This window comes from Arthrobotrys flagrans (assembly GCF_004000055.1).
Source record: "Arthrobotrys flagrans strain CBS H-5679 chromosome Unknown unitig_3, whole genome shotgun sequence".
In the NCBI taxonomy this organism is placed as follows: domain Eukaryota; kingdom Fungi; phylum Ascomycota; class Orbiliomycetes; order Orbiliales; family Orbiliaceae; genus Arthrobotrys; species Arthrobotrys flagrans.
The window spans coordinates 1563868-1575691 of NW_027137547.1; the positions used below are offsets into that span (position 1 = coordinate 1563868).

The following is an 11824-nucleotide window of genomic DNA, read 5'->3' on the forward strand; positions in this document are numbered from 1 at the left end:
GGTCTACCCTGAATTCGATCTGAAGTATTTATCCATTACAGTTTGAGTTCCTCGCTTCTTTTGTCGAACACTCTCAAGTCGGATGATCAGTTTGACGAATGAGTCCTTGGCGTTCGATTTCTCAATGTTCAACTGGATACCAGCGTCTTGAATAAACTCTTTAGAGTGTTTAAGGTGGAGAATCAAAATTTCCAATAAATTTTCTGAATGCCCATTCTCATCTCTTTCCAAAACGTTCGCACACCACTGAGCATCGTCCACTGCAATGTTGATAATATCGACGATATTCTGCAACTGAGCATGTGATTCGCCTTTAGATATTCTCACCTGCTTGCTTTTCAATGTGGCAACAATGCTACCCATGAGAACACCCGGGCTGGGCTCCGGTCCAATGTACACCGGATTTCCCGAAAAGAATAGCCTGGCGAGCCGCTTTCTGAAATCATGGGAAAATCCAGATGTCGTTGGTAATAACCCAAGTAATTGTACTTGGAATGTCCGATCGGTGACTGAAGCCTGCGTTTCTGATAGGATGGTCTGTTAAGGTCATTGTTAGTCCCTACTGCATCCCGGGGGTTGGACTGGTGCGTATTACCTGAACTAGTGAATTGCTCCTACGCCCCACCTTTTCGAGAAGATTTTCCATTAAACTAAGAAATTCGGGCTGACCCCTTCGCTCTTTCATCCTTCGCTCGTCCAGTGAGAGGCGCACCACCAACCCCCATAGAATCCGTAGCCCATCATCGTTCAGACTATTGCGCATAACAGAGTTAGTTGAACAGATAGCTGCCAGCTGGGAAATCACCATGTGTAGTTGAGAATACCCTTGTAAAAGCTTGCGTAGCATTGTCAACACTAGACATATATTCCACCAATTTGGGCTGTACGAGCCACTTTGTTCATTTATCGTATCGATGTCTCCCTCTATTTCATGATTTCTATCAGGTTAGCTGTTGTTTTGTGCCAATCTTCGTTGTCGGGATTGGTACCTCGATAACTGGGTTCCAGAGGCTTGCTAAGATCCAGAGCTCCTCTCGAGCCGCCGATTAACTCGAAGATACGCTGTATCCTCCTTTGATCGAGAATAGATTCAAACTGTTCATGAAGGGTCTGACTCCGATAGATGTTAGAATGATATCGCCGTGTAATTCGAATAAGAATACACATGCCGTGATTAAAGTCAAACAAGAGAACGAGATATCCTCATCGCCTCTCAAGCAGACTAGTCCCAAGCGTTAGGTGTCTTATAGAACGCAAAAAGATATCATTTTTGAAGTTCGAGGAATACCTGCGTCAAGAAGGAGTTGGCAAAGAGGAGGCTCTAGCGTGGAGGAGCAACTCTCCAAACAGTCAACCATGGCGCCGGAAACCAAGAGGTCGCGGATGTTTTCAACATCTTGGGATGTTAGTTTTTTGTAAGAAATGTCTTTCGGATGAATATGAGTTTAATTACCTAGCTCGTGGTCATTTGGTCCTAGGAAAGCACTCATACAGCCGCTATCCCGGATTGAAGCGCATAGTTCGTCTAGCGGGACTTGGTGTGTCACGGTGGCACCGCTGAAAAATGACCACCTTGGAAGCTGGTTGGATTTTCCACTGCTCGGGTTTAACACGTTGAGAATAGCCGGCACGCCCTCTTGGGTTTTGAGGTAGGCGCCTATATTTGCACTTGATGGCTGAGTTTGTTTTTTTCGGTTCGAAGCCTCACTCTCTTCGAGGAGCTTCTGGGCACGACGGATTTCTTCGTCTCTTGCTTTGTTCTTGGCTACCCTGTCTTGGATATCAGCCATGGTAAGCTTCGGTGCAGCCGATTGTAGGCTACGGCTGCGGCTTGATGATTGTTTTGGTTGTAAGAATGCAAGGATATCATCTCCGCTATCGTCTTCGCTCGATGAATGGTCAAGGGATAAGGCCGACGATAATGATGATGCCGATGTCGATGTCTCACGGTGGCGATGATGATCATGATGATTAGAAAGCGAAGCAGCAGCAGTGGTGGGATGTTTTCGTTTAGACCGACGTGCTGACATGGTTCGAGAATGGTTGTCGAGCTCTATCTTGAGAGCTGCCCGTCTGGTTTTGTGCCTTATAAGGTCTGCCTCGAAGGTGTAGTCGGAATCCTCATCTCCTTGAGAGTCTTCGACTATGGAAAGTGTGGTATTCTGAACCGGATTGTTAGACAAATGCTTTACAGGTAGATAGATCAAAGGGCATGAAGACATACCATTGTTGATGTCATGTACGAAGTACATACATGTTCGTTCTTTGTTCTCAGGTCACAGCTCTAGCTATTTACTTCGAGAAGCAGGCACTAAGCAAGTATATAATACTGATGGTTGTATGGTTGTATAGTGTTAGCAATTTAGTGTGGTACTTACTTGACCAATGCATGTTTGTTTTCTAGGCAGTAATACGTAATCGGTTGGTGGCACGAGCGCGACGGAGAGCCGATGAGAGCCAAACGAGATGGTCTAGGCAGTGGCAGGGGCACCGGCACTGCTATTCTTGTCGTTCCGGAGTGGATGGAGATGGAAGGGGCTGCTGATTTGAGGTTCTTGGGCGCTGGGCGGCACCAAACGGAACCAAATGGGAGCTGGTGGACGCCGTTCGCAGGCACTCAGACGCGACCAAGGTACCAAGCTACTTCCGCCGGGCCCGCTCACATCCGTTGCAGTTGGAGGCCAGAGGCTGTGGCCGGTCAAGCCCCTTTCCCTCTGCGTTCCCTTTCCCATTAATAGAATTCATTCCTCCCATCTTATTTTCGACTCATCACCCACCACCTCATCAACATCAACATCAACATCAACATCAAAATCAACATCAACATCAACCTCTCCATGTTTCTCCCGACAGAATCACCATCACCTCAAGGGAGTACTTCTACACCTACGACCACAGCGATCATACCTGTTTGTTGTTAATTGGCTGGCCGACGATATAAAATAACGACCGACCGACCGACCGACCGACCGACGAATATCCAACTGCGACCGACCCATCCGGAAGCAAGAACGGACAAACTTCAACCAAATCAAATCGAATCGAATCGAATCAAAGCGAAAAGGAAGATTATCATTATCATTATAGTATCATTACCATCACTTCGGTTCCCGCATGGAAGTTCTCTTCTCACTCTGGAAATCACCGCGAGCCCAATAAGGCTGCAAGTCAGACCAGCTAGTTCAATAATAACAACACGATCAATCACGACCTATTAATACCTTCCTGCCACCCACACCGACCAATAACGACCACGACAACAACAACACCAACAATAACGAAAACAACAAGACCTACTCTCTCATCGCCATCAAACTTGGCCTCGCCCACTAATCAATCAAGCAAACCCATCCCAACCCTATTCTTTCCATTTCCCCTCTCCTGCCCTCTCCCATATTCTTCCTTACTATCAAATCCAAAGATCAACTCGGGCCCACAAATATCCGGATCGGCCCCGGATGGCTTCTCAGATGCCTGACGAGTCGGAAGGGAAGAAACGAAGGTCTCTCTGGGGCCGGAAAGAAGAGAAACCCCAGTTAGACGGTGGCGAATCAGGGAAAATGGGCGGTCCATCCTCCTCCGATAGCGACGAGGGAGAGGAAACTCGGCACCTGGGCCGCAATGTCTATATCAACCTACCTCTCTCGCCAGACGAGCAGGACGAAGATGGAAAGCCGATCGCCCAGTATGCCAGAAACAAAATCCGAACAGCAAAATACACTCCGCTATCGTTCATTCCGAAAAACCTCTGGTTGCAATTCCACAACGTCGCTAACATCTATTTCCTATTCATCACCATCTTGCAGGTGAGTCCGCTCCGTAAACACACTTAGTCAATGCTGCCTTTTGCTCACAATTTATAGATCTTCGCAATATTCGGAGCTTCGAACCCCGAGCTCGGTTGTATTCCTCTTGTCGCAATTCTTCTCATCACCGGAATAAAAGATGCCATCGAAGACTACCGGAGAACCGTCCTAGATCTCGAACTGAACAACACACCCGTTCACATCCTCCTCGGAGTTCCTAACGTCAATGTCACCGACGACCAAGTTTCCCTGTGGAGGAGAATCAAAAAGGCGACTACGCGAGGTCTTCGGTACCTCTTTCATTTCTTCAAATCTCTCAAGAACAAAGGCAAGGCAGAACAGGCTACTGGCGGAGATCCGAAACCTGGCCAGTTGCAGAGAATGCAAACCAGAGCCTCCATCTATACCATCGCCGATGACGGGGAAGCCATCCAAATGACGCCAGTGCCGTCGCCGGCTCCCACGAGCAATCGTTTTTCTTTCACCCCAGGGGTCAACGAGAGATCCGCCACTATTCCACCCCAAAACAAAACCCCGACAAACGGCAAATTCTATGGCTCGGTGGTTGATCCCCACTACGATCCAAAAAATGAATCACCTGTTAAATTTAAGAGAGATAACTGGAAAAACGTCCGTGTCGGTGACTGGGTTCGGATCTATAATAATGAAGAAGTCCCTGCCGATGTGGTCATCCTTGCGACATCCGATGCCGATGGGGCTTGTTATGTGGAAACCAAGAATCTTGACGGCGAAACAAACTTGAAGGTTCGACATGCATTGCATTGTGGCGCTGGGATAAGACATGCTAGAGACTGCGAGAAAGCTCGATTTACGATCGAGAGCGAAGGCCCACATGCCAACCTCTACGCCTATACCGGACTTGTAAGGTGGGATCAAGTTGATGCTACGGACCCAAATAAGCCAACCATACCGATGACGGAGCCGATATCTGTCAACAATCTCCTCCTCCGTGGCTGTTCCCTCAGGAATACCGATTGGGCAGTTGGGGTTGTCCTATTTACCGGGAGTGAAACAAAGATCATGATGAACGCTGGCATCACACCTACAAAGCGCAGCCGAATTCAACGCGAACTCAACATCAATGTACGAATGCCCCGTGAATGCTTTGGACTAAACATTTTTCTGACGATTATCTTAGGTCCTTCTGAATTTTATAATCCTGTTTATCATGTGTTTGCTCTCCGGAATCGTTCAAGGCGTCTTCTCCGGCAAAAAGGATGCATCTCAGAGCTTTTTCGAGTACGGGTCTATCGGTGGTTCTCCGGGAGTTGATGGGCTCATCACCTTCTGGACCGCCGTGATTTTGTTCCAGACACTCGTCCCGGTATCCTTGTATATCAGTCTTGAAATCATCAAAACGGCACAGGCATTCTTCATATTTAGCGACATTCTGATGTATTATGAACCACTCGACTATCCTTGTACGCCGAAATCTTGGAATATCTCGGACGACGTCGGTCAGATAGAATACATCTTTTCCGACAAAACTGGGACTTTAACGCAAAACGTCATGGAATTCAAAAAGTGCACAATCAATGGACGTCCCTACGGAGAAGCTTATACGGAAGCCTTCGCCGGGATTCAAAAACGTCAGGGGGTTGACATTGACGTCGAGGGTCCAAAGGTCAAAGCGCAGATAGCGGAGGACAAGCGGGAAATGATCAAGGCGTTAAGGGAAATGGACGATAACGTATACCTTGATGACGAAAAGGTCACGTTCATCTCGCCAGAATTTGTCAGGGATCTTACGGGTGCGGCTGGGGATGCCCAAGCTGCTGCTTGTCACCACTTCATGCTCGCGCTGGCTCTCTGTCATAGCGTTCTTCCAGACCATGTATCTGATGAGCCGCCGAGAATAGAGTTCAAAGCCCAGTCACCCGACGAGGCCGCACTAGTTGCCACGGCAAAGGACATGGGGTTCAGTCTTGTAGAGCGCACTCAGTCTGGGGTCCGTCTCAATATCCATGGTAAACAAGTTGGTTATCAGGTGCTCAACACTCTCGAATTCAATTCTGCCCGCAAAAGGATGAGCGCGATCATTCGAATGCCTGACAATAGGATTATATTATTCTGCAAAGGTGCAGATAGCATCATATATTCCCGGTTGACACCGGATCAGCAACAAGATTTGAGGAAAAGCACGGCTGAGCACCTCGAAATATTTGCTAGAGAAGGGCTTCGAACTCTTTGTATCGCTGAACGGGTTCTCTCGGAAGAGGAATACCGCGAGTGGATGCAGCTTTACGATGTAGCTTCTTCTGCCACGGTGGGGAGGGATGAAAAGATAGAAGAGGTATCCGAAATGATTGAACAGAACCTTACCTTACTCGGCGGAACTGCCATCGAGGATCGCCTACAAGACGGTGTTCCCGATTCAATTGCATTACTGGGCGAGGCTGGCATTAAACTGTGGGTGTTGACTGGCGACAAGGTCGAAACCGCCATAAATATCGGGTTTTCATGCAATCTTCTAAATAACGACATGGACTTGATCATACTTCAGTCAGAGGACACTATAGAAGCGGCACACGAAATGGTACTAAGGAACTTGAGAGAGCACTTTGACATGCAAGGCGGGGCTGAGGAACTGGCGGTTGCCAAGAAAAACCATGACCCTCCTCCCCCAACTCACGCCGTTATAATTGATGGAGATACACTCAGACTCGTTCTCGATGATGCCGTCAAAAATGACTTTTTGCTTCTCTGTAAACAATGCCGAGCCGTTCTCTGCTGTCGCGTGAGCCCAAGTCAAAAGGCTGCAGTTGTGCGCTTAGTAAAGGTGGGACTTGACGTCATGACACTAGCTATTGGCGATGGTAAAACCCTCCCTTCCCCCAATTTTGTTTTGTGTTTAAACCTACAATCAGCGCTGATACGGGTTTCATAGGTGCCAATGATGTTGCCATGATCCAGGAAGCAGACGTCGGCGTAGGAATCGCCGGAGAGGAAGGTAGACAAGCGGCAATGTCTTCGGATTATGCAATTGGCCAATTCCGTTTTCTCTGCCGATTAGTCTTAGTTCACGGTCGCTGGTCTTATCGTCGCTTAGCTGAAATGATTGCGAATTTCTTCTATAAGGTAAGTTTACGAAATGTGACCGCTCTCATAGATCGATATCAGCAACCTTCAAACCGACCTAACATCCTTTCAATGCATTAGAACATCGTCTGGACATTCGTGCTCTTCTGGTATCAGATATATTGCAGTTTCGACGGGTCTTACCTCTTCGACTACACGTAAGCCTCCATAGATACCCTTGGCTCACTAACCAAGAATCCAGTTGATTGACATGGATGTGCAGATATGTGTTGCTCTATAACTTGGCCTTCACCTCTCTCCCGGTCATCATTATGGGGATAATCGATCAAGACGTCGATGATAAAGTGTCTCTTGCCGTTCCCCAGCTCTACCAACGTGGTATACTAAGGCTCGAATGGACACAAACTAAGTTTTGGTAAGATGATTCATATCACGCCCTTTTACACTGCGGTACGAAGCTAACGCGCACTAAACGTTGGAAGGATATACATGTTTGATGGCATTTACCAATCCGTTATTACGTTTTATATGACTTACCTTCTCTTCTCCGACGGAGGCTTTACATCATCAAACGGTCGAATGCTCAACAATCGAGAGCAAATGGGTGTCTATGCCGCCAGCGCCTGTATAGTCGTCGTAAATGTTTACGTACTCATGAACCAGTACCGATGGGACTATCTGTTTTTGGGTATTGTTTCTTTCAGTATCCTCCTGATTTGGTTTTGGACTGGGGTTTACTCCCAGTTTATGGACTCTGTCAACTTTTACAAATCTGCGGAACAGGTCTACGGGGCACTGAGCTTTTGGGTAAATTTGCTCATCACGGTGGTGGTTTGCCTTCTTCCCCGCTTTGCCTGCAAGGTGGTTCAGAAGCTATACTTCCCGTATGACATTGATATCATACGGGAACAGGTCCGACAAGGCAAATTTCGATATCTTTACGAAGATGAAGGTACGGTGGCACTACCACGAAGTTCTATGAGTTCTGGCTTTTCCAACCTTCCCAAATCACGTCCGTCTAATCCATTTGCGAGCGAAGAAGATGACGAACGGCCAATATACCCCCCAAGCATTGCGCCCACAGCAACTACCGTTGGTAAACGAGAAAGCCACCACGGTAGCGATGGAGCTGAAAGCGATATATTTTCACTTCCTGCCCACAGATTCTCTGTGGACGAGCGACCCCGCAATAGCTTCGATCGGATTCGAGCCTCGATGGACCGGACGCGTGCAAGCTTCGAGGCTAGTAATGACTTCACTTCAGCAGCTATGCTTGCAAGGGTTGAATCTCGAAACTCCATTGCATTCGCGAGAAGGAGGAGTCAATTGGCAACGGAATATTTTGCCTAATTTATCTGTCAGTATGATATTCTCCGAGGGTAAGCTTTGCGCGTTTACTTTCCCTCTTCCATTTTTGAACTGTACATAAAAAGCAACATGTTTATAATACCCTTTGTCGATACCACCACAGTTAGCTTGTTATTGTTGCTTTAAGTCTATTTGCTTTTACGTGGCGCAGGGGTGTTGGGGTTATGTATTCCGAGCTACTGCTTAATCTCTGTTCCCACTTCCCACTTCGAGAGTGTTCTTCTTTTTATAGATTAAAAGGGATCTTGTACAATTAACTCGTTTATGGGAGGAATGCTGAGCCTAGCCGAATAGCCTCCGACAAGCCCGTAAAATCAAATACGATCCAAGGCTAGTAGGAAATAAATCAATAATACACCATTGCACAACATCACAGGCTTGCCGGTACACTAAAATTTCAGCCTGCATATGCATTATCGAACACTTGTACATATATGTGATATAGCAGGTGGGGATTACATTTGCAAACCCCCGATTCACACCAACTCGTGTATCTATATACATTTCCGAGCCACCGTTCTGAAACCCCGGGCCCACTATTGAAGAGGAGATGTATCTGCAGCTCCGATATCCAAGGCTGTAACTGCCACGTCTGGGTAGATGCTGTATAAAAAGGATCATATGGGCTCAAAAAAGAGGGGAGGTACTATTGTATAGGTCGTGTTTTCCTTGGGCGCCTCATCCATACCGACTGGGACGATCGTCGGCAGTCGACGGGCTCCTTGGTTCCGACACGCTTCTCCATTTCCTACCAGGTGTGACTCCGACATTACCTTCACCCCACATTGTCAACCTCTGAGTACGGCGCAGTCTATGCAAACCATATCCAAATATCGCGGCACTAAGGACCACAACTAGCCCACTAACGCCAAAGAAAGCCAGGTCCGATTCTTCGATGAAGTTTTTCAAATTCATCCCATACAATGCGGCCAAGGCGGCTCCACATCCAGTGCTTAGAGTGCCTATGGAAAACTACATTGGTCAGCAACTAAGGGATTAAAAATCATCGTAGCTCTCTGTAAGTTTACCTTAAGGTCAAGGAGCATAAGCGAGTTTCGGTTGGCGTCGAGGATTATATTAACACTGAGAACCTGATCAGCATTCATCCCCCGAACTTGATAGCTCCATTTTGGTTCCGGTCCGCATACATATCCTCGGTATTTTTTATATTGGCGACAAGATTTCCGGAAACTTGTACGATCTCATCTGCCATTTTGTAGTAAGACTCTAAAAGTAACTCGATTTCCGAATGCTCTTCTGCGGGACGTTCTGTTCCTTGTAGTTTCTCTGTCAAATACATCCCAGCAAGATCCTCGTCCGCTTCCAAAACCTCTTCGATCGCACCGCATATCAGCTGGGCCTTTTGCTCGAAAGTGGAGAGCTTTTTTGAATAAATAAGCAGAAATCTAAGTTTGTCTCGATCTATGTTTTCCTCGAGTTCTTCAAGCAACCTCCCAACATTTTCCTGAAGGATTTTCAATTCAGCCTCTAGTGCCCCCATGACGGAGATTAAAATTGCTTCGAGGGCTCTCATTTCGTAAGGGAGGCCGCCCATCTGTTTCGAAGAACGTGATGATAGTTTGCCCTGTAAGTCGTAAAGGAAAACGCTCTGTGTATATGTGTCGGTAGAGCCATAAACGTCGAACAAGAGGACAGCGTTTGCCTTGATAAGGGCCCGGATATGCAGGAGATTTACTAATATAGAGTTCCTTCGAACCAAAATATGAGGTACAATAACTTTGGATTCTAGTTTGCGCAGGTCGCGGGGGAGAAGCCCGTGCTTAGTGCAGAGCTCGGTTTTTTTGAAATCTCTAGAAGTAGAAACAACGTTTCCTGAGACAAGAAATCGTTAGCATTAAACTGGCGCCGTCCCAAGGCAGGGCCCTCGATATTATACACACTCGGGGCATAAGGACTTCTTGCTGCCGACCTTCAGAGTCAAATTCCGTACATCGAAGTATCATATCTCCATGTGTTTGCAGGGTAAAACTCCGATCCAGAATACTTTTTTCCTTGGGAGAAAGTGGCTTGAGAGGAGTCGTTACGACCCTTCTAATTGCCCTTACCACGGGCACTGTGGATATATTGACCGGTCCATCCCAACGACAGTTGGTTTGGATGCTGCTTCTACTGTATCTTGTCACTGCCGGTCGCGGACTTCGATTTGAGACAGCATGGAAGTATCGGGATTGGAATAATGAAACATGGGTCACTGGTTTCCGGAGACGCAGCGGGGTGGAGGTCAAAAGCAAGTCGTAGATTGATGACAAAGGCAGTCTCGAAACCGGCATGGCGCCGACAGTGGGATTTTCGCAGGTAGGCCTAGAACCAGATCGAAGAGGTGCAGGAGGAAGCAAGGCACGGTTACCGCGGCTGGGACTTCATGGCGGTGGGGAAAGAAGAGGAGGCGCGCTCTTCAGGCTTGTGTCGAGGGTTGAGAGTCTGGTATTAAAAAAATATAATCCGAGAGATTCTTGTTGGCTTCCATGCCAGACATCGGAATTTATTTTCATGACGATACGAATTACCACGTTAGGAAAATATATCCTGTTTGGGAAATAAAGGTTCACCAAGACGCCGCCGAACCGAAACCGGATTTATCTTCCGACGTTCTTCTAGTTACTGAGTTATTACCGACACTGTACCGGCCACTCCCGTGTAGACCCAGACCAGACCCCCCCCATCACCGGCGTTCTTCCATCCTCTTACTCCTAAGACCCCCGACCTTCGACTTCTAATTTCGAAATGGCCTCTCCTGCAGCAGTGGTATGTTATCTTCTCCCTGTTCAATGGCTTCATGCTAGATAGAAATCTTTCTTGATCTTCGTCCGGAGGTCGGAATCTCATGCTTTCGAAATCAAGTGCTGTGCTGACGGAGATTGTTACATAACAGCGTAGCGCTGCGGTCAAGGTCGATTGGACCAGAATCATCACCTCTCTTTCCCTCAAGGGTTCGACGGTATCCCAGCTTCAGACCTTCAAAAAGCGCAACGAAGAGGCCCGCCGAAAGGTCAACCTCCTCCACGACCAGCCCACTGAGGTCGATTTCTCACATTACCGGGCCATTCTAAAGAACCAGGCTGTTGTTGATGAGATAGAGCGAGCCTACAAAGCGTTCAAGCCCGTCACCTACGATGTCTCTAAACAAATTAAGACCATTGAAAATTTCGAAGCAGAGGCAGTGAAGAATGCCGAGAACACTAAGGCCTCCATCGATGCTGAGCTCGCCGATCTAGCTGCGACGTTGAAAAATATCGAAGATAGCCGTCCCCTGGAGGACTTAACCATTGTATTTGTCCCTCCTCTCTCCTTTACAATTGAAACAGTTTACTCATCACTCATGTTCTAGGACGATGTGGCCAATGCGGCACCCGAAATTGACAAGAGAACTGAGCAAATGGTAGCCCGTGGCCGTTGGCAAGTTCCCGGATACAAGGTAATTATCCTACTTTCGACCCTGTTTATTTGTTCACCACTCCTTAACTCGAATTCCAAGCTAACACCCTTCAACAGGAAAAATTCGGTGACTTCTCTCTTATGTAAAAAAATAACTTGGGAGGCTAGTTCTAGGAAGCATTGCACGCGACCAT

General features: G+C 47.4%; 4 protein-coding genes across 5 annotated transcripts; 2 read left to right on the plus strand and 2 right to left on the minus strand.

The window, feature by feature from the left end:
• Nucleotides 1-3: 3 nt before the first annotated feature.
• Nucleotides 4-2227, minus strand: DFL_001831 (uncharacterized protein; the record flags this gene model as incomplete). Its single annotated transcript, XM_067630517.1, has 8 exons — nt 4-537; nt 596-752; nt 825-924; nt 990-1110; nt 1170-1222; nt 1289-1396; nt 1454-2162; nt 2225-2227. The coding sequence occupies 8 exons, from the start codon at nt 2225-2227 to the stop codon at nt 4-6; spliced, it is 1785 nt and encodes a 594-aa protein (XP_067493153.1).
• Nucleotides 2228-3458: 1231 nt separating this feature from the next.
• Nucleotides 3459-8569, plus strand: DFL_001832 (uncharacterized protein; the record flags this gene model as incomplete). Of its 2 annotated transcripts, none has more annotated exons than XM_067630519.1 (10): nt 3459-3806; nt 3864-4910; nt 4966-6643; nt 6715-6905; nt 6987-7063; nt 7129-7281; nt 7349-7818; nt 7906-7962; nt 8030-8245; nt 8529-8569. In XM_067630519.1, the coding sequence occupies 10 exons, from the start codon at nt 3459-3461 to the stop codon at nt 8567-8569; spliced, it is 4278 nt and encodes a 1425-aa protein (XP_067493155.1). The 2 variants fall into 2 exon arrangements, with proteins under 2 accessions (XP_067493155.1, XP_067493154.1); XM_067630518.1 differs by having other exon boundaries at nt 7909-7962.
• A 201-nt stretch (nt 8570-8770) lies between these two features.
• DFL_001833 (uncharacterized protein) lies at nt 8771-10198 on the minus strand (the record flags this gene model as incomplete). Its single annotated transcript, XM_067630520.1, has 5 exons — nt 8771-8837; nt 8923-9206; nt 9263-9317; nt 9383-10067; nt 10165-10198. The coding sequence occupies 5 exons, from the start codon at nt 10196-10198 to the stop codon at nt 8771-8773; spliced, it is 1125 nt and encodes a 374-aa protein (XP_067493156.1).
• A 781-nt stretch (nt 10199-10979) lies between these two features.
• Nucleotides 10980-11777, plus strand: DFL_001834 (uncharacterized protein; the record flags this gene model as incomplete). The annotated part of the gene is made up of 4 exons (XM_067630521.1): nt 10980-11000; nt 11128-11523; nt 11584-11670; nt 11748-11777. 4 exons carry the CDS (start codon nt 10980-10982, stop codon nt 11775-11777), a joined length of 534 nt encoding a protein of 177 aa, XP_067493157.1.
• Between the last annotated feature and the right edge of the window lie 47 nt (nt 11778-11824).